Source organism: Cyphellophora europaea, assembly GCF_000365145.1.
Source record: "Cyphellophora europaea CBS 101466 unplaced genomic scaffold supercont1.10, whole genome shotgun sequence".
NCBI classification, from domain to species: domain Eukaryota; kingdom Fungi; phylum Ascomycota; class Eurotiomycetes; order Chaetothyriales; family Cyphellophoraceae; genus Cyphellophora; species Cyphellophora europaea.
In genome coordinates, this window is record NW_008481798.1 from 703,836 (window position 1) to 720,752 (window position 16,917).

The following is a 16,917-nucleotide window of genomic DNA, read 5'->3' on the forward strand; positions in this document are numbered from 1 at the left end:
GAACGATCGGGCTGTGTGTATTGCTACGGTGTAAGAGCCCAGAGTTTTACGATTATCATTACTTGCATTATTCGCATTATTGCATTGGCATGGCGCGATCTTGGACCTTTCGGGGCGCGAATGGCAGCAGATCGATTGGAAAGCCTGTACACGGTACTGTACCATTATTGCACGACAAAGTATTGATATCCGGCACGGTGTTGGCGGATCAGACCGGAATTATACATAGTGGTCATATCGGGGGTTTTGGCTATTGGTATACAGTGTATAACCACGCATCTTTGCGACTCCGTCTTGGTCTTGTTTCGCATCCTTTTGCCTCCGATTGATGACTGACTTGCATCAGTCGCTATAGCTATGTTCGCCATGCATGCTGCTTTTGACGTGAAGGTGCTACCTACCATGCGCAATACCCACCATCAACAACCTACCTACTCAGTCAGCGAGACGACTCTCGATCGCATTTGAGGAGGAACAGAAGAAGAAGAAGAAGAAGCTCACCACGTCGCTGCCGGTCAAGTAGCTGCTCGCATCGCTCGCCATCCACACCGCCGGGCCCATCATCTCGTGCGGCTCCGCGATCCTGCCTATGGGGATATCCGCGTTCCAGGAATCGACCAAGTCCCTCCTTCCATCACTCTCCAGTAGCCCCCGTATCAGCGGCGTCCGCGTGTAACCGGGACTCAAGCTGTTGACGCGGATGCCGTGGGGAGCCCATTCCGTGGCCAGCGACTTGGCCAGCATGACGACGGCGCCCTTGCTCGCGTTGTACGCGGCCTGTTTCTGCGGCTTGGGACAAGCCGTGGCCGTCATGCTCGCGACGAGGATGATGGAGCAGCCCCTGACGCCCCGCGCGATCATGTGCTTGCCGACCTCGCGCGCCGTCATGAAGGTGCCGTCCAGGTTGATGTCCAGCATGCGTCGCCAGCGGGCGTAGTCGTAGTTCTCGGCTTCGACGTTGTCGACCATGCCCGCGGCCGTCACGAGGACGTCGATCTGGCCGAAGTCGGCGAGGATTTGGTCGACCGTGGCTTTCACGTTGGACTCGATTGTTGCGTCGCACGCGTAGCCTTGCAGTGTTGGCACGGGTAGGTCGGGCTGCGCTTGCTTCACCTTGTCTCGGATGGTCGCTATGGAAGCGTCTGAAGTCTGCTGTGTGAGGTCTATGCAAGCGCCCCGGGCCCCAGAGAGGGCGAATCCGGTCAGGAACTCGTGCCCGAGTCCACGCCCAGCACCTGTCACGACTGCCACTTTGCCTTCCAGGCTGAAAGAAGGGAGCGTCCGCACCGTGCGACGTGACTGGTGTAGTCTTGACAAGCGACCTGGCAAAATAGTAGCGCGACGAAAGTGGGTTAACAGCATTGTAGTGGTCTTTTACTGTTAAGACCAACGGGCTATGAGACTAGATTCACCCGCAACTTGCCTATAAAGGGCCTGAGCAGATTGTGCGGCTCCGAGACCTATCGTGAGCCACTTAAGCTCCCACTAGATGCGTACATGATACGTACGCGACCCTCTTCTCCGAGGGTTTGGCATGAATATGCATCGGTCATGGACTCCGGGGTTGGGGGTCGACGACCAGGCGAGGCAAGCTTGCGGGGCAACATTGGAGGGGCGCGCGCTCTCGGACGAACAAGGCTGGAGAGTTCAGCCCAATTTCGAGCTGCATGAAACCCCTTGTAATCAAGCCGCGCCGCGTGCATATCGGACGGCTGGGACCCAATAGTAGGTGCAGCTTTGACCGGTTGGGCTGGGATGCTGCTGTTTGACCAGTCGTAGCTCACCAGCAGAGCGCGCGATGGATTGACGCTGCATTATACACGTCTCCTCTCGTCTGCGGTCGCTCTGCTCCTCTGACCGACCTTTCCGTGGCGTGAATCGGTGTTGCGGGCTCTGCCACTATGTCGTCCATGCTGTCAGTGCGTGATGATCGTCGGAGCAGGTCGAAATCTCCGAGTGGACGAGATAGGGACCGATCCCGCTCGCGCTCGCGTGACGCCCGCGCTCCGTCTCCGGCGAGACCGGAGCGCAGATCCAATAAATACTCGGAGAGCGAGAGCGAGGAATCAGAGGACGAAGACGATCGAAGGCGTCGAAAGAGCAAGTCGAGCAGGCGCTATGAAGACGAGGACGACGATCGACGTCGGGGTGGCCGAAAGAGCTCGAAAAAATACTCTGATGAAGATGTCGGAGATGGTGATCGGTACAAGCCTTCGAAGACGTCCAAGTCGTACAGGAGAGAACCCTCGCCATCAGACGATGATAGAAAGTATGACAAGCGGAGAGAAAAAAAGCGGACGGATGGTTCGGACGAAGAGCGTCGCAGGAAGGAAAAATCAAGGAGGAAGCAGGCGTATGAAAGTGATTCGACCGAGTCCGACGATGTAGATAAGTCCAGGACGAGGCGTGATAGAAAGGAAGCAGAGCGGGCTCTGAATGGTCACGCACCTCCTGGGGCATATGGGTACCCTCCTGGATACCCTCCTGGATACCCTCCTGGCTATCATCCAGCTCAAAATGGCTACCAGGATGCAAGGCACATGAGCTATGTTTCCGGTGATCCTCGATTTGCTCCTCCACAAGGCCAATACCTTCCTCAGCCTGCAGCACCGCAGCGGCCAGGATCATTCAGTGGGCCACCACCCAGCTCTCGATACGAGCCGCCAGATCAATTTCAACATGCTCCGCCCGAGTCTATCCCTGTCAACTATCGGCGCAACGACCCACGCGAAAATGGAAAGCAGTACGTGAAGACGTACGATGCCAATGGCCAGGCCCAAATGATGGAAATCAAACCATCAGACGGGGACCGTGACCGCCGGAAGCCATCCAAGGACCGGCGATACGATGATGATGATGATGATGATTCCGATGAAGATGACAGAAAGGACAAACGATATAACGGTGACCGCCATGAGCGGAAGGAAGATCGCAGAGACGAGAGACGAGACGATCGTAGGGAGGAGCGTCGCGAGCGAAGGCGTGACGAAGATCCTCGAGACAAGCGGCAGAAAGACTACCACAATGACAGGTATGGCCCACCACCAGAAGAAAGCACCACAAAGAAGCTCGGGAAGCTTGCGATCGGAGGCGCTACCGGTGCTGCCACTCTTGGTGTGGCCCAGCACGCCATGGGAGGCGATGGCAAGCCGCCTGCATCACCCCTGCTCGAAGCGTACAAGGGTACCTATCAGTCTATGTCGCCTATGCCGTCTGCCCTTGTGCTGAGCAAGCACAAGGATGATTCAGATCTTTCCGACTTCGACCTGGAGGGGGCGTCGGATGATGACATTGACCCACGAGATCCCAACGCTGACCTGAAGCGTAAGATCAAGAAGCTCGAGCAGGAGAAGGAACGGTCAAAGGGAAGCAGCCGAGGAAAGGGCGAGGGCAAAGATCGCGACAGAGCCAAGGAGACGAATCCGCGGTCTTCCAGGGAAGATGACATTCAATATCAGACGATAGCCCCACGAGACAGGGCCGATTCGAATGTTTCCGATATCTCCTCCATGATGGTATCTCCTAACAGTGTGAGAAAGAAGCGAGTCACCTTCTACGATGCCGATGACGATGCAAAGCGTATTGCGGCTGCATTGGAAGGCACCCAGCGTCCCCCCAAAGTCAAACCACTGATCCAGATCCTCCCTTACCTCTCTGATGACGATATCATGGCGCTTCGTCTCTCTTACAAGGTATTTCCACCCAGGCACGCACTTCTGCAAATCGCTGACCATAACCAGAGCGTGGCTAAAGTCGGTGGGCAAGGCATCAATATCGCCAAACATATCAAGATGCGCGTGCCCGGCAATCTAGGCAAAGCTTGCTATGCCACCGCCCTCGGCCGCTGGGAATCAGAAGCCTACTGGGCTAACAGCTGGTACCAGGGTGGTGCCACGCGGCGAGAGCTCCTCATTGAGTCCTTGATGGGACGCACGAATAGCGATATCCGCGAAATCAAGAACTGCTTCAAGGATAAGCGTTATGCTGACGACTTGGAGCGCTGCATGAAGGCCGAACTGAAGGCCGATAAGTTCCGCACCGCGATTCTACTGGCGCTGGAGGAACGAAGGATGCCGGAGCAGACGCCCCTCGATTCGAGGCTCGTGATGGCGGACTGTAAGGACTTGTATCGCGCCTTGGCGTCGCCTGGTGGCGAGACAGCCATGATCGAGATCATCGTGGTGCGCAGCGACGCGCATTTGCGCGAGGTGCTGCGCGCGTTTGAGAAGGCGTACGAAGTGAATTTCGCGCGCGCCATGATCGAGAAATCCCGCAACCTGGTGGGTGAAACGCTGGCGCACGTGCTGAATGGCGCGCTGAACCGGCCGATGCGTGATGCGTTGCTGCTGCATCAGGCTATTGCGGAGACGGCGCCGGGGAAGGAGCGGGCGGAATTGCTGATCTCGAGACTGGTGCGGCTGCATTGGGAGCCAAAGCACTTGGAAAAGGTGAAGGCGCAGTATGAGACTCGGTACAGGCGGAGCGTGGAAGCTGCGATCAAGAAGGAGGTGCTTGCAGGCATGAAGACCGAGGAGGGTAGGCAGTGGACTGAGTTCTGTATTGAGTTGGTAAGGAGCAGCGTTTAGAGCATGCACGAGTGAGATGGTAGCCGTCTTTAAATCTTGACGTTTCAAACCTACCGTAACGGCGCTGCAGTGTCAACGCGGATGTTGGCTTGAGCAACTTATCATTCGCCTCAAGGTTGGCCTTGTTGGGTTGGGACATATGGCTTTGGAATGGTCATGCTAACATAAATTCACCTGTTGACACCGAACTCGATGAAGGCCTTTTACCGATTTCTGCTCTATATCGTTCCAGATTTATACGTCATGCCATCCTGTGTCAATGAAAAAGTGTTAAAAGCCGTAGGAATGCCCATCGTCCTCGGAGTATGGGGTCGAATGATATGCCCCAACTGGTGTTGAGCCGCGTGCCATCCAGCCGTTATGGGAAGCACCCAAGTCTCCTGGCTCGCTTCTTTGACAGTGTCGTGGGATATTCGGAACAGAAAGCCTCTGGCGCACCGGGAAAAGCTGTCAAGAGTCTAGACCATCGGCATGGGAGAGGAGACACCGGTGGGAAGGAGATAGGATGAAGTTGACTGAACAAGGGCAACGATCAGGTCTACACAGGGTCATCTTGACTGGTGCTCCATTGTATTTTGATGCCCTGCTTGTCCAATTAGTACAGACCGCAAGATAGTGAAGCGACGGGCCAAGCTCTATGACACCAAGCAGTGAAGCGCAAGAAGGGGGAACTTGATGCGCCAAGACCTCCTGAATACTCAGCCTTTCACAGCCTTGCGCCATCACTTCACTGCAGCAATCTACATTGCCCAAGCAGTGCCGTAGCCGTTAAAGCTACAGAAGAGGTGAAAGACATCAGTCGAAGCTCGAGGGATATTAGCTCACACAGAGGACGGTGTATGCTTCATGATTGTCCCTGTCTTCGGGCGCTGGCGTGGCTGTTGGCTCAACGCGTACCCGCTGGCACGACTGCCATACGGCTCACATGGCTCACCGGGCTCAGCATGAGCCATCAACGAGCAAGACTTGCCCGTGATTAGACATAGCACCAGGGCGAGTTCACTCACGTAGTAGCCAAGAGTCCTCCTGAGCGACTGGCTTCGAGCGCACCTTCACGGACAGTCAAGGGCTGTCTTCCAGCAACAGATGAAAAGCTACAGGTGCTGGCCATCATAAAGGTACATGCGTTCTTGTAGATATTTCCGTCGGCCCTGAGCTCTGGAATTGTTCGATGCACATCCAGTGTTGACCCCTCCAGACACCACAGCAAGCTTAGAGGAATCGTGTGTTACATACGCAATTCTACAGCATGGAAAAGCCGTGCTGTGGCCGTCGGAGACATGATGGAGGGAAGGCGAATGATCGCTCGCGATTCGAGAATGTGGGCAGCGGGCCTTGACGGGCACGTCTGGACCACGTTCTGCTTTTTGAACTCGAAATGAGAAACGCAAGTGTTCTGAAGAATCTCTTTCTGAACTTTTCCAGCCTGTCCGAAGGCCATCAAGCGTCGTGTAGGGAACGCGCTCGGTAGTCGAAGAGATTTCCGGTCCAAGACAACTCCACGAAGACAGTGAGCGGCAACGGCATTATTGCCATGCGACACCTGATTCGCTCTGCTGCAGCATTCTTGCTTATTTCGGATCAAGGATGGAGGGATTCCCGAGCATTCGAGGGCAGTATCGAGGTCTGGACACGAGTCAGCTGAGACAGGAGACCTAGCAAGAGCCGACTTGCACGGCCTGTATTGCGCTGCATTTTGCACCATCCGTGGCCAGTCCAGCAGACGTCTTCCACATGCTGCGCAATAACGGTGTGTGAGCATTGAGCATTGGAGAAGTTGTTGGTCACCCTATGTTACCGTCAAATAGAAACGGCCTAAAGTCCAGCACACGCTGCTAAATAGATGCTGGTGATGTTGTTCACACGCTTCCAGCACCAAGGAAATGAGCAAAGGTGCGTTGGGGATGAACAAAGCAATAATTTTAGAGCCCGACTGAGCTCCAGAGAGTACGAGAGGATCACCAAACCTCGAGGAATCCCAGTGAGGTTCAAAGGGGCCCTTATTGATCGATTAGGGCCTGCACTCGAGTTCGACACGCATGGCAGCTATGCTGCCAGATACGCCAAGGCTGCGCTCTTGCTTGCCACGCTCTGGCCCACGAGCTCCACCACCACTCGTCCCAGCACCAATTACCTTGAATATCCTCCAGCAAGGACAAGGCCAACTTTGACCGGGACTTGTTCTTGTGCTTATGCTTGGTATCCAGAGGGTGGCCATTGCTTGTTGGTGTCCTGAAAGCATTTCCTTTACCGACGAGCTGAAGATCCAGAAAAACGTTCACAGGGAAGATCGAACAAGGCCATATCTCCGCCACATCCAGCTCGGCCAGCATCAATGGTAGATTGACGAAAGGGTACCGGTCTCTTCAGTGAGTGCTATTGGGTTGAGTACAGACGACGTCCTCATCGTCGTCTTTGGAACATTGACTCACCATGCATAGACCCAAGCAGAGAATCTCCAGGTCGGTGTGCCACCCATTGTCATCCTTGACCTCCTCGAAAGCACAATGGCGAGATCAGCATCCAGATTGTGAACCTACACGGCCACCGATGGTCTTCGTGCGCTCTGAAGTGCTGTCATCACCCGCGTTAAACATCAAAACCTGTAACCGCAGTCAACGCTGATGCGAAGATCTCACGCTAAAGCTCGAGGAGGTCTGCTCTAACAAGTGACCCAAACCCCGCGTGGAACAGAAGGCTTCGTTGGATGGACTGCACACGACAATAGCGGACCATTGAAGGCGCACCTCGTGCCGAACCATATCAACGACCTGTCAAGAACACGGGACTTGATGGGTCAGGTCATATATCCATCGCCCAGATGCAAAACTCAAACGCTGCAAAATCTCTCAACAGCTCTTGATAATCGAAACCTGCCAAAGAATGGTTCTTACCAAAGCGAGGTGACTCTTTGCGTTGTGGCCAAGTGGTAGGAAGACCGTGTCGGTCAGCAGAAGCATGTCGATAGCATGACCTGGTGACTGCAGCGAGCTTGCATTCCTGGAACTCAGGAGCCCGTGTCGGCCAAGTCTGACAAGTTCACTCGACTGGAGTGGTAACACCTAAGTCCGTACTTGTCTTGCCACCCTGTGGCTTGTCCAGGCTGCACCAGGAGTGGGACGATGCATGCTCATCGATCATGCTTGATTGCACGAGATGTCAGGTCCCATCACCAAAGAACTGCCTTGTCGACTCCGAGGCGCCACCTGCTGGCGGAAAGCGGTCTTCCGATGTCCATTCGTCCAGGTGTAGGGGTCCGATATCATCACTGTCAGTTACGAGCTCCGTCTTGGTGGTAGCCTGAGCTCTCGTCGTGGTACACCTGCTTGTGAAGGTTCCCATCACGACAGAGATACGGCATGTTGAGATGCGACGCTCCCGCAGCCAATTGCTCCAGGAAAAGCGGTCTTGATGGTCGAACTTGAGCAGAACTGTTGAACTACAGCCTGATCGAAGCTGTTCTGGCACGAATGGCGTGTGTTGCGGTATTGGGACTTCGTGATCCGTGGATTATTTCAGCCCGACTACCTCGAAGTCCAAGGGTTGCCACCCTAACTGCTTGGTTTAGTCCAGGTCTTCTCTTCTATTAACAGTTCTCCAAATCAGCCTGATGCTGAGGCAAGATAAGGCTCGGCCGAAAGGCCCGCAACGCCACTGTCCGTCTGGCCCCAGTCGCACGTTTCAACATAACTTAAAGACCGAGGATCAGCAGGCCATATTTGCGGTGCTGAGAATGTGTCGGGCTGCCTAAGGTACCTGATACGACTTCGAGGGACGGATCGAGTACCCACTCACCGGAATGTCACCTATTAGGCGCATCAGACGCCTATAAGTGGTCATACAGCCTGTTGGTCGGTCAACAAATACAGGTCAGCAGAGCCTCATCGCGGTGAAAGACGCCTTGGTGAGAGCAACAGCGCTTGTGGGACAATGGCGATGCCCCCGCATAGCAAGCCCTGACTGGGATACACACACACACACAAACTAGCGTTACACTTTGTTGTTGGAAAATACGACACTTAGGCGCGGTGAAGCAGCTTAAAGGGCTATGCGCGATTATTTTAGGCCGTGATCTGCCCAGGCTTGGCATGACATGTGCCTGTGCGTAGGCTTCAATCGGTTCAGTCGGTTCACTGGGCTTGCCAATGGGCGGCACTTTTGATTGCTTTACAGACTGACGCTTTCCCCATTGCCCACTACCGGTCCACAGGCAACTGCTCCTTGGTTGCTCTACTTTAGTTCCTTTTCCTGCAGGACTCGAGACGAACCTCATGACCATCACCTCTCCCTAGCCACCGGTCCAGCTAGGGTTCGACTGAGCTCGCCTGAGGTGGCTGCCACCTCTGAAACCGGTCTTCAACCTCTGATCAAAATTCCACACATTTCCCCACGTGCTGGGTCCTTACTTTTATCCATCGAACATTATCCCGATAGTCATCTTTCCTATCCGCAAAGCTTTTCAAAAGCCGCCACACGAGAAAAAACCCGGCGCTCACCCGTGCGGTCATCGGACTGTTCGGCTAGCCGGTACTAGAGCCTGGCTGCAACGGAGATTTCGCCTTCCCACTCTTGTACGTTACTCTCACACTCTCCACTCTGGCCCAACTTACAACTATGAGCCCCTTCTGGCACAATTCGATCACAAAACAAAACTGACAAGGAAGGTCCAGAAAGCCAACCGGCAGTCGGCCTTCATTCTCTGATTTCAAAACTCTGTCGGCAGCTTTCCTTGCGTTTCGCTCTCCGACCAGCCGTTGGCTTTCTGTGATTATTCAGTTACTCTGCACGAGCCGCTCGGACCCCCGTCTACATTAAAGTCGTCATCAGAAGCGACATGCACCATGTCTCGCACTCCCAACGGTAGACAACGACCCTTTACCGGTGACCAGAATGACTCTGCTGCAACTCTCAGACGTGTGAGTACTGCACGTGACCAGCGTTCCACCACCATGGAAACAGAGCACCGGCCTTCCAGGGTCCTTCATCGGTCTACGTCCCACTTGCACGACTATGGCAGAAGCGTCAAGCACTTGTTCAGTTCTAAGCCAGTGACGCCACCACAAGTAAAGATCATTTCTTCCAACGACAAGATCGACGAAGAGAACAACCCCAAGTACAATGCCCTTACATTCTACCCTGCCAAGCTCGATGAGATCCTCGACAATCGCTACAAACTCCTGGCTAAGCTAGGTCATGGTATGACTGCAACCGTGTGGCTTGCGAAGGATCTTCAGGCGTAAGCATACTCTTTCTATCTCATCAACACCCTGCTGATAACAATTAGTACTCCAAGCTCTTCCAGAAAATATGTGACCATCAAGATTAATGTCAACACTCTGTCGACTGAGCATTTCAAATCTCGACGACAGATTTCCGAGCGCCTCGCTACGGCAGATCCGACTCATCCCGGCTACAATCATGTCCGGTTCTCCCTTGATTCTTTCAGGATCAAAGGTCCTCGGCACGGTCTTGATCGCTCCCCAGAGCATCTTTGCATCGTGTACGACGTCCTTCGAGAGCCAATCGATGAGTGTATGAGGAGATGGCCCAACGCGAGATTCAGTGGTGCCAAGCTACGCCTGCTACTGCCCTCTCTTCTCCTAGGTCTGGACTATATGCACACCAGCGGTGTTGTCCATACTGACCTGAAGGCCGACAACATCATGATGGGATTAGGCAACCCGGAAGTTCTCGAAAACTTTGTCCAAGACCTCATCAAGAATCCTCAAGCCCGGAAAATGCCAGACTCCCATGGTCGAATCATCTACAAAGAGCGAAGTGATTTTGGCGTCGCACCCACTGACGAGGTCATCAAGAGTGCCAAAATCACCGACATCGGCCTAGCCGAGTGGGGAGATCAGGAGAACAATAAGCCGATCCAGTCCAACGCCTTTACAGCCCCGGAAGTCATTCTCACCGCGGGTTGGTCGTACCCAACCGACATCTGGAACCTTGGTGTCATGCTGTGGGACATCGTTGGAGAGGATGGCCTGTTCGATGTCATTGCAACTGGGCCAGGGAAATACCACTCCGACCAGCATCTCGGAGCTATGGTCGCGCTTCTCGGCCCGCCACCGAAAGAGCTGCTTGAGAGAGGATCAACATCGGCTACCTATTTCAATGAGAAAGGTGAACTCAGGAAAACGAAGCTGATCAATGCTCGTTGCACGTGGGATGCACAGATCAAGAAATTCATGAAGGGTGAGGAGCGCGAACTTTTCATCGATTTCGCCAAGAAGATGATCTGCTGGCTCCCGGAGGAACGGTGGACTGCGAAGCAGCTTCTGGATCATCCCTTTCTAACCAAGACCGAATTTGCTACGTGGCCCGATCCGGATGAGGAGACCGACTTCATCGCGCAGTACGCTGTGACTCGGCCTCGATCAAGCACCCATACTCCACTGCCGACTCCCAGCCCGACTGGCGAGTCTCCTCCAGGTGAAAGTCCAGAGAATACTCCTGCTCCTAGTATCAGAGGTCTTGCTGCAACCGGTCGGGCAAGCACTGTCAGCTCGATTGCTAGCGGCGTCAATCTGACCGTGACGAGTGCGCCGCTGGCTAGATCGTCTAGCAACATCTCGAACCGTAGCTGCAATGCAGCCACGCAAGATCTTATCGATTCGATCCTCAAGAGTGGAAAGCCGAAGAGTGGCACATCCACCCCTGCCATCAAGGAGGAACCGTCTGAGCCCAGCAGCACGACTTGAAAGACGCGCACGGCACAGAACGCGTTATCTCTTAAGCATTATTCCGGAGTTTTCTGAGAGAAAGTTCTAGCGACTTGTACAGATGACATGGTTACATTGCATGGTACGGTGTTCGGAAAACGGGTGGATGTCTGCATTATTAGACTGCATGGAGTCTCGAGGAATAGTGGCCGTCTTCTAGACACGAGCCCCAATTACAGTAGCATCCTTATTCTCGATCCTAATGAAGGATGAGCTGAACAGAGTTATTCACAAATCGGCTCTACTACAATTCTTGACATATTTGCCACACCGCCCAGGAGCCGATCAATGTTGGAATGCCGTGTGTCTTGAACGCTGGCAGCCATCCCTCGCCCTTCAGCCCGACTAGGAGAAAGTCACCCGTGCCGTTGATGCCAATACAAGCCAGGAGAATTGCAACGGCTCGCCATTCGTTGTAGGCGATTAGTGCTAACAATGCCGCAGCTAGTGACAGCTCTCGAATCCCGAATGCGTAGGTGAACAAATTGGGCCCCTTTTCGGGTGAAGCTTTGAATCCCATGGTTTTGGCCAGGCCCTGGGGATCGGCAACCGACATTACGAACACTGTCAACAGAAATATTGGCAGGACGTAGGCAAATAGGAAGGGAAGACGCGGTATAGAAGAAAATATGTCCATTGTAGGCTTGAGTAGTATGAAAGTACGGGAGGCCTCGGGGTGTAATAAAGGACGACTGCCATCTTCAATTTTGTGCTCCGCGGCAGCCGCCCTTTATGATTTTCCCCTTCCGAACTCAGGCCCCCCTCCCCAAATTGAATGCATTCGTCCAAACGACATCTCTCGCCGGTATCAATTTCTGGCAATAATTATATGCAATACATTGATCGGCTGGCTCGCTTGTTCTGGCCTTCAAAGTACTTCGTTGAGCCGCCGCGCGTTGCACTTGCCCCACCAGGTTGCCCCTGCAGTGCTAATTCGCCCTGCCCCTCGCGAACCTGTACAAGGGCTACAATGACGACAGCCCAGAGATGCAGGCCTATGCCTAAAAGTTATGCTTAACGTTGCTGATCCACAAGCGCTGCAAAATCCGACCGCGTCAGTGGCCCGCTGTGTATATGGTGTACAGTCTGTTGGCGAGCAGGAGAGAACTGCGGTGACAGTGAACCCCAAACAATGGCCACAAGCTGGAGGACTACGATAGGACGACCGGAATGAGCACAGATACTTGGTGTCGAGCCCGCAACCTTCGCGTCGCGACCACTTCCTCAACATCCTCGCGACCTCGGTCATGTCTTCCACCCTCACCTTCACCCAGGGCTTCTTTCTGGGACAGCTGACAATCGTTCTACTGATCGGAGCCTTCATAAAGTTCTTCATATTTGCGCCACAGACGCCGTCGGCTCATTCTTCCAATGCGCCCTCGCCGCCTACCCTCCATCCACCGAGGCACACTGCAACCCACCACCGAGCGCCCTCCCTACATAGCCATTCCTCATCGAAATCACCCCATCCAACGCTGCAACATAAGGCCTCCTCCCATATTCTCCGCCCCGCTGCGGCAACCGCCACAAGCCCACAATCCATCCTGCGGAAGACATACTACTCCCCACATCCTTCCAACGCCCACAGCACGCATCAGCCTGAATCGCTCGACTGGTTCAATGTACTCATCGCCCAGACAATCGCCCAGTACCGCGTCACTGCCTCCTCTCTGTTCAACCCAAATGGCACCCCCACCGTTCTCGCCTCCCTCGAAGCGACCCTCAATGACCCTTCCAAAAGACCTTCGTTCATATCACCTATCAAGATCACAGAAATTTCCATGGGCGAGGAGTACCCCATCTTCAGCAACGTCCGCATCATATCCTCGCCACCTTCCTTGTCCGACCCGCAAGGCGGCCGTCTTCAAGCTCTTGTCGACGTAGACGTATCCGACGACAACCTCACGTTAGCGATTGAAACTTCGCTACTTCTGAACTATCCTAAAGCCTTGTCCGCGAAACTCCCTGTAGCTTTATCGGTCTCTGTTGTCCGTTTCTCCGGGACTCTTTCCATCAGCTTTGTGCCAGCTACCGAAGAAGCCACCAGTGAAGAGCCTCCTGCTCAGCCAACCGGCAAGCCAAAGACGAACCTTGCGTTCTCTTTCCTCCCGGATTATCGACTTGATTTGTCAGTACGCAGCCTGATCGGGTCGCGTTCGCGGCTGCAGGATATTCCCAAAATTGCCCAGCTGGTGGAGGCGCGCGCGCAGGCGTGGTTTGAGGAGCGTGTGGTGGAACCTCGTGTGCAAGTTGTACCGCTCCCAGGAATGTGGCCACGCATGGGCAAGGTGAGGGTCAGAGAGGGGCACGAGGACGAGACGGCCAGTGGAAGTGGGGATGGGCGACCAAGCAGCAGCGCGGGCCAGAGCGGCATGGCCACTGGCAAGGACAGAAGAAGAAGCGGGCTAGACAGCTTCCCGAGTCAGGAGGAAGCGGAAATGATCTTCGAGGGCCTGAGGAGGAGGGGAGGCAATCAAGGAGCAGAAAGGTCTCCATACATGAGGCCCACGAGGGACCGAAGCAACAGTCAGGTCATCATGGCTGAAGAGGATGGCCCGGGGCCAGGTCTCAGGATGCCAGGGTCACTGCCTTCTTGATGTATGGTTCATTTCAGCACTCTGAGGACACGGGAACTGAAAGCATGTTGGTGGTTGATGTCCAATACTTTTCGAATTTTAGACAACTCATCAATCGTATTGCTCATGTGGGAGCTCTAGCTCTCGGTATGTGCTGCTGGTGGGCCAGTCAGCCTTAATTGCCACCATCTCTCCCTTCAAGATACGCCTTGCGATGAGCATTCGTATCGGTTTCGGCTCCCCGGTTCAAGGGCGTCCATTTGGGTTCCTGCGACGAATTAGTCAGGGTGCCAGCCAGGGCCGTGAGAACGGGCGAAAGCGTACGTCTTTGAACAAGCGCATGGCCTTGATATAATTATCCTGGTCGGTCGTGAAGCGATGGTAGATGCCAGCGGGCAAGATGATCAAGTCGTCCTTCTCCAGCCGGATGCGCACCCACTGGTCGCCCTCGCTGCGCACATCAAAATAGCCCGCTCCGTCGCGAATGTAGCGGATCTCCTCATCTTCGTGCAGGTGCTCGTGGAAGAACATTTTAACCTTGTCTTCGTAGACGGCGCCCATGGCGCTGGGCGATACGGTGATCTCGTCGCGGTTCTTGTAGTCGCGCTCCTTGGCCAGCTCGTCTACCGTGGAGAGCTCCGGGTGCGACGAGTAGAGGACGCCCAGCGCGGCCAGGTATGAGGGATCTACCGGCTTCTGGGAATCGTGGGGGAGGCGTTGGTCGCCCTGTGACAGGGTCAATCATGGTGAGTCGGACAACGATGTGGATGTGCGCACCTCCTCGTTGTCGAACCAATATGCCTTCATTGTGACGGTGGGGTGTAGCTGCGTGGTGAGTTGAGGCTCAGGTGTGCCACGTGTGAGGTCTAGGGGGGAAGACAGGAGGAAATAGGAGACAGCTATAAATCCTCAAACCTTGGTCAGACGTATTTGGATCAGACTGGTAGTCAGCATAATTGAGGCCGGCGCGGGATGGTGTAATATGTAAAAGGATTTTGTTCGCAGTCGTCGAGGAGAGCCACTCAGTGGCTGATGCTACGTCACGCCCCCAGCCTAGGGACCGATCTCCAGGTGGTGGGCAGCCTTACCAAAGCCAGATTCGACCGCCGCGGAGCACCGCAAAAAAGCCGGGAGCCAACCATGTAACAGTGATGCTTACCTACCACGGCAAGAGGACGCAGAATAGCACAGCGAACGATTTGACTAACTTCACCTAGCAATATACGTGCATCCTTTGGTAAGTGTCCTAGAAAGTCAATCGCTGCTAGCACTGGATAGGTGGACGAGGCGGCCGCCCGACCTAGCCATCACAGGATTGATCTAGAATTCACCAAACACCTTTCTCAATTAGTTGGCGAAGAAGCAGTCGGCTATTGCGATCCTCGCTCTAGGGCAACGTGCACAACACATCGCCCTCAATACTCCGAGGCTCTTTGCCCTGCCGGACGGGGCCCGTTTTGCTCTCGCATCTGCCGAAGATGCTTGACAACTCCCGGACCCATCAACCCTGATACCGGCTCTCACGCCTATCTCTTCCTCACACCACTGGAGCTCCGCCGCCGCCGTCTCGGGCTCATATAATGCCCGATACTTGCCCCAAACCAACAGCACAAACCTCTCCCCCCGAGCGTCGTCTCTCCCAGTCATCCCACCTCACCACAGATCCGAAGCTCACTCTGCCCGCCACGACGGACCCCCCGTCCTCCACAAATCCGCCTTCGCCCAAGGTATGGCTCGTCTTCGGCGCCACGGGGCATATGGGCCGTTCCATCGTCAAGGCCGCACTGCAGCACAATGATCTCGTCTGCGCCGTGGGACGCACCTCGGAGACCAGCATCACGGCCATGCAGGACTGGTACCCAGCCGCCAACGACCGCTTCTTGGGCCTGCTGTGCGACGTGCGCATCCGCGAAACCGTTGCCGCGGTGCTCGACAAGACCATGGCGCGCTTCGGTCGCATCGAAGTCATTGCGAATTGCACAGGCTACGGCGTCATCGGCGCATGCGAGGACCAGGACGAGTTCGAGATCCGCAACCAGTTCGAGACGAACTTCATGGGCACGTTGAACATCATCCAGCTGTCACTGCCCTACTTTCGCGAAAGACAGGAGGGTCGCTACTTGATTTTCTCGTCAACCTCGGGCGCGCTGGGTGTGCCAGGCCTGGGCCCGTACTGCGCGACCAAGTATGCGGTGGAGGGACTAATTGAAAGCATGCTCTACGAGGTCGATCAGTACAACATCAAGCCCACGCTAGTAGAACCCGGCCATCTCAGGAGGGACGACGTGCACTCGGCATCAAGTCCTGTGGAGAGCGGCAGTGGCGGTGGCAGGACCAATGCGAAGCTGAAGCCGCCTGCCGGCCAGACGACGCAAACGCAAACGCAAACGCATGGTGACGCGGATCTACCACTATACGGGCATTTCAAGGTACTGCGACCATCAGCTCCGTACTCGAGCGCAGATGCCCCCGCCAAGCACGCGCAGCGCCTCGTGCAGTGGTACGGCAACAATCAGCCCACGTCGGTCGTCAAGGCCGCCGAGCTGGTCTGGCAGCTCGGCCACTCCAGCTATCCGCCGCTGAGAATGCTGCTGGGCACATACGCGGTCGAGAGCGTCAGGGACAGACTAAAGAGCGTGACCGAAGAAATCGAGGATTGGAAGCACTTGCATTACCCGGCCATCGAGGGCATGGAGGAAGGGGATGGTGAGAATCCGGATAAAGACGGCGAGGGTGACGCGGAAGACGATGATGACGATGGAGACGGCGATGGCTACGAGGGAGACGAGGTGGGTGAGGTGGATGTGCGTAGGGAGAAGGGGCAGCTGGTGGACCACGCCAAAGCGGTCAAAGGCGAGGATGTGGATATGAAGGACGATTGACAACTGATACCCGGATCTATGACGAGGAAGCAGAGACATCTCAAAAGTGTACAGGTTGCCATGACATACGCCGGGCAGGGCTCTTGTTTCGGATACTAAAGACAAGCTATACGGGGGTGAGGACAAACATTGCCATTACTATCTC

At 54.9% G+C, this 16,917-nt stretch overlaps 7 protein-coding genes across 7 annotated transcripts; 4 read left to right on the forward strand and 3 right to left on the reverse strand.

Annotated features, from left to right (window-relative positions):
- Positions 1–435: 435 nt before the first annotated feature.
- On the reverse strand, positions 436–1,362 carry HMPREF1541_09360 (uncharacterized protein; the record flags this gene model as incomplete). Its single annotated transcript, XM_008714034.1, has 1 exon — positions 436–1,362. One exon carries the CDS (start codon positions 1,360–1,362, stop codon positions 436–438), a length of 927 nt encoding a protein of 308 aa, XP_008712256.1.
- A 539-nt stretch (positions 1,363–1,901) lies between these two features.
- HMPREF1541_09361 (uncharacterized protein) lies at positions 1,902–4,586 on the forward strand (the record flags this gene model as incomplete). The annotated part of the gene is made up of 2 exons (XM_008714035.1): positions 1,902–3,692; positions 3,741–4,586. The coding sequence occupies 2 exons, from the start codon at positions 1,902–1,904 to the stop codon at positions 4,584–4,586; spliced, it is 2,637 nt and encodes an 878-aa protein (XP_008712257.1).
- A 4,949-nt stretch (positions 4,587–9,535) lies between these two features.
- On the forward strand, positions 9,536–11,293 carry HMPREF1541_09362 (uncharacterized protein; the record flags this gene model as incomplete). Its single annotated transcript, XM_008714036.1, has 2 exons — positions 9,536–9,822; positions 9,871–11,293. 2 exons carry the CDS (start codon positions 9,536–9,538, stop codon positions 11,291–11,293), a joined length of 1,710 nt encoding a protein of 569 aa, XP_008712258.1.
- Positions 11,294–11,470: 177 nt separating this feature from the next.
- Positions 11,471–11,870, reverse strand: HMPREF1541_09363 (uncharacterized protein; the record flags this gene model as incomplete). Its single annotated transcript, XM_008714037.1, has 2 exons — positions 11,471–11,513; positions 11,563–11,870. 2 exons carry the CDS (start codon positions 11,868–11,870, stop codon positions 11,471–11,473), a joined length of 351 nt encoding a protein of 116 aa, XP_008712259.1.
- Positions 11,871–12,561: 691 nt separating this feature from the next.
- Positions 12,562–13,911, forward strand: HMPREF1541_09364 (uncharacterized protein; the record flags this gene model as incomplete). The annotated part of the gene is made up of 1 exon (XM_008714038.1): positions 12,562–13,911. One exon carries the CDS (start codon positions 12,562–12,564, stop codon positions 13,909–13,911), a length of 1,350 nt encoding a protein of 449 aa, XP_008712260.1.
- Positions 13,912–14,065: 154 nt separating this feature from the next.
- Positions 14,066–14,697, reverse strand: HMPREF1541_09365 (uncharacterized protein; the record flags this gene model as incomplete). Its single annotated transcript, XM_008714039.1, has 3 exons — positions 14,066–14,158; positions 14,215–14,616; positions 14,668–14,697. 3 exons carry the CDS (start codon positions 14,695–14,697, stop codon positions 14,066–14,068), a joined length of 525 nt encoding a protein of 174 aa, XP_008712261.1.
- A 773-nt stretch (positions 14,698–15,470) lies between these two features.
- HMPREF1541_09366 (uncharacterized protein) lies at positions 15,471–16,772 on the forward strand (the record flags this gene model as incomplete). The annotated part of the gene is made up of 1 exon (XM_008714040.1): positions 15,471–16,772. The coding sequence occupies one exon, from the start codon at positions 15,471–15,473 to the stop codon at positions 16,770–16,772; it is 1,302 nt and encodes a 433-aa protein (XP_008712262.1).
- Positions 16,773–16,917: the final 145 nt, after the last annotated feature.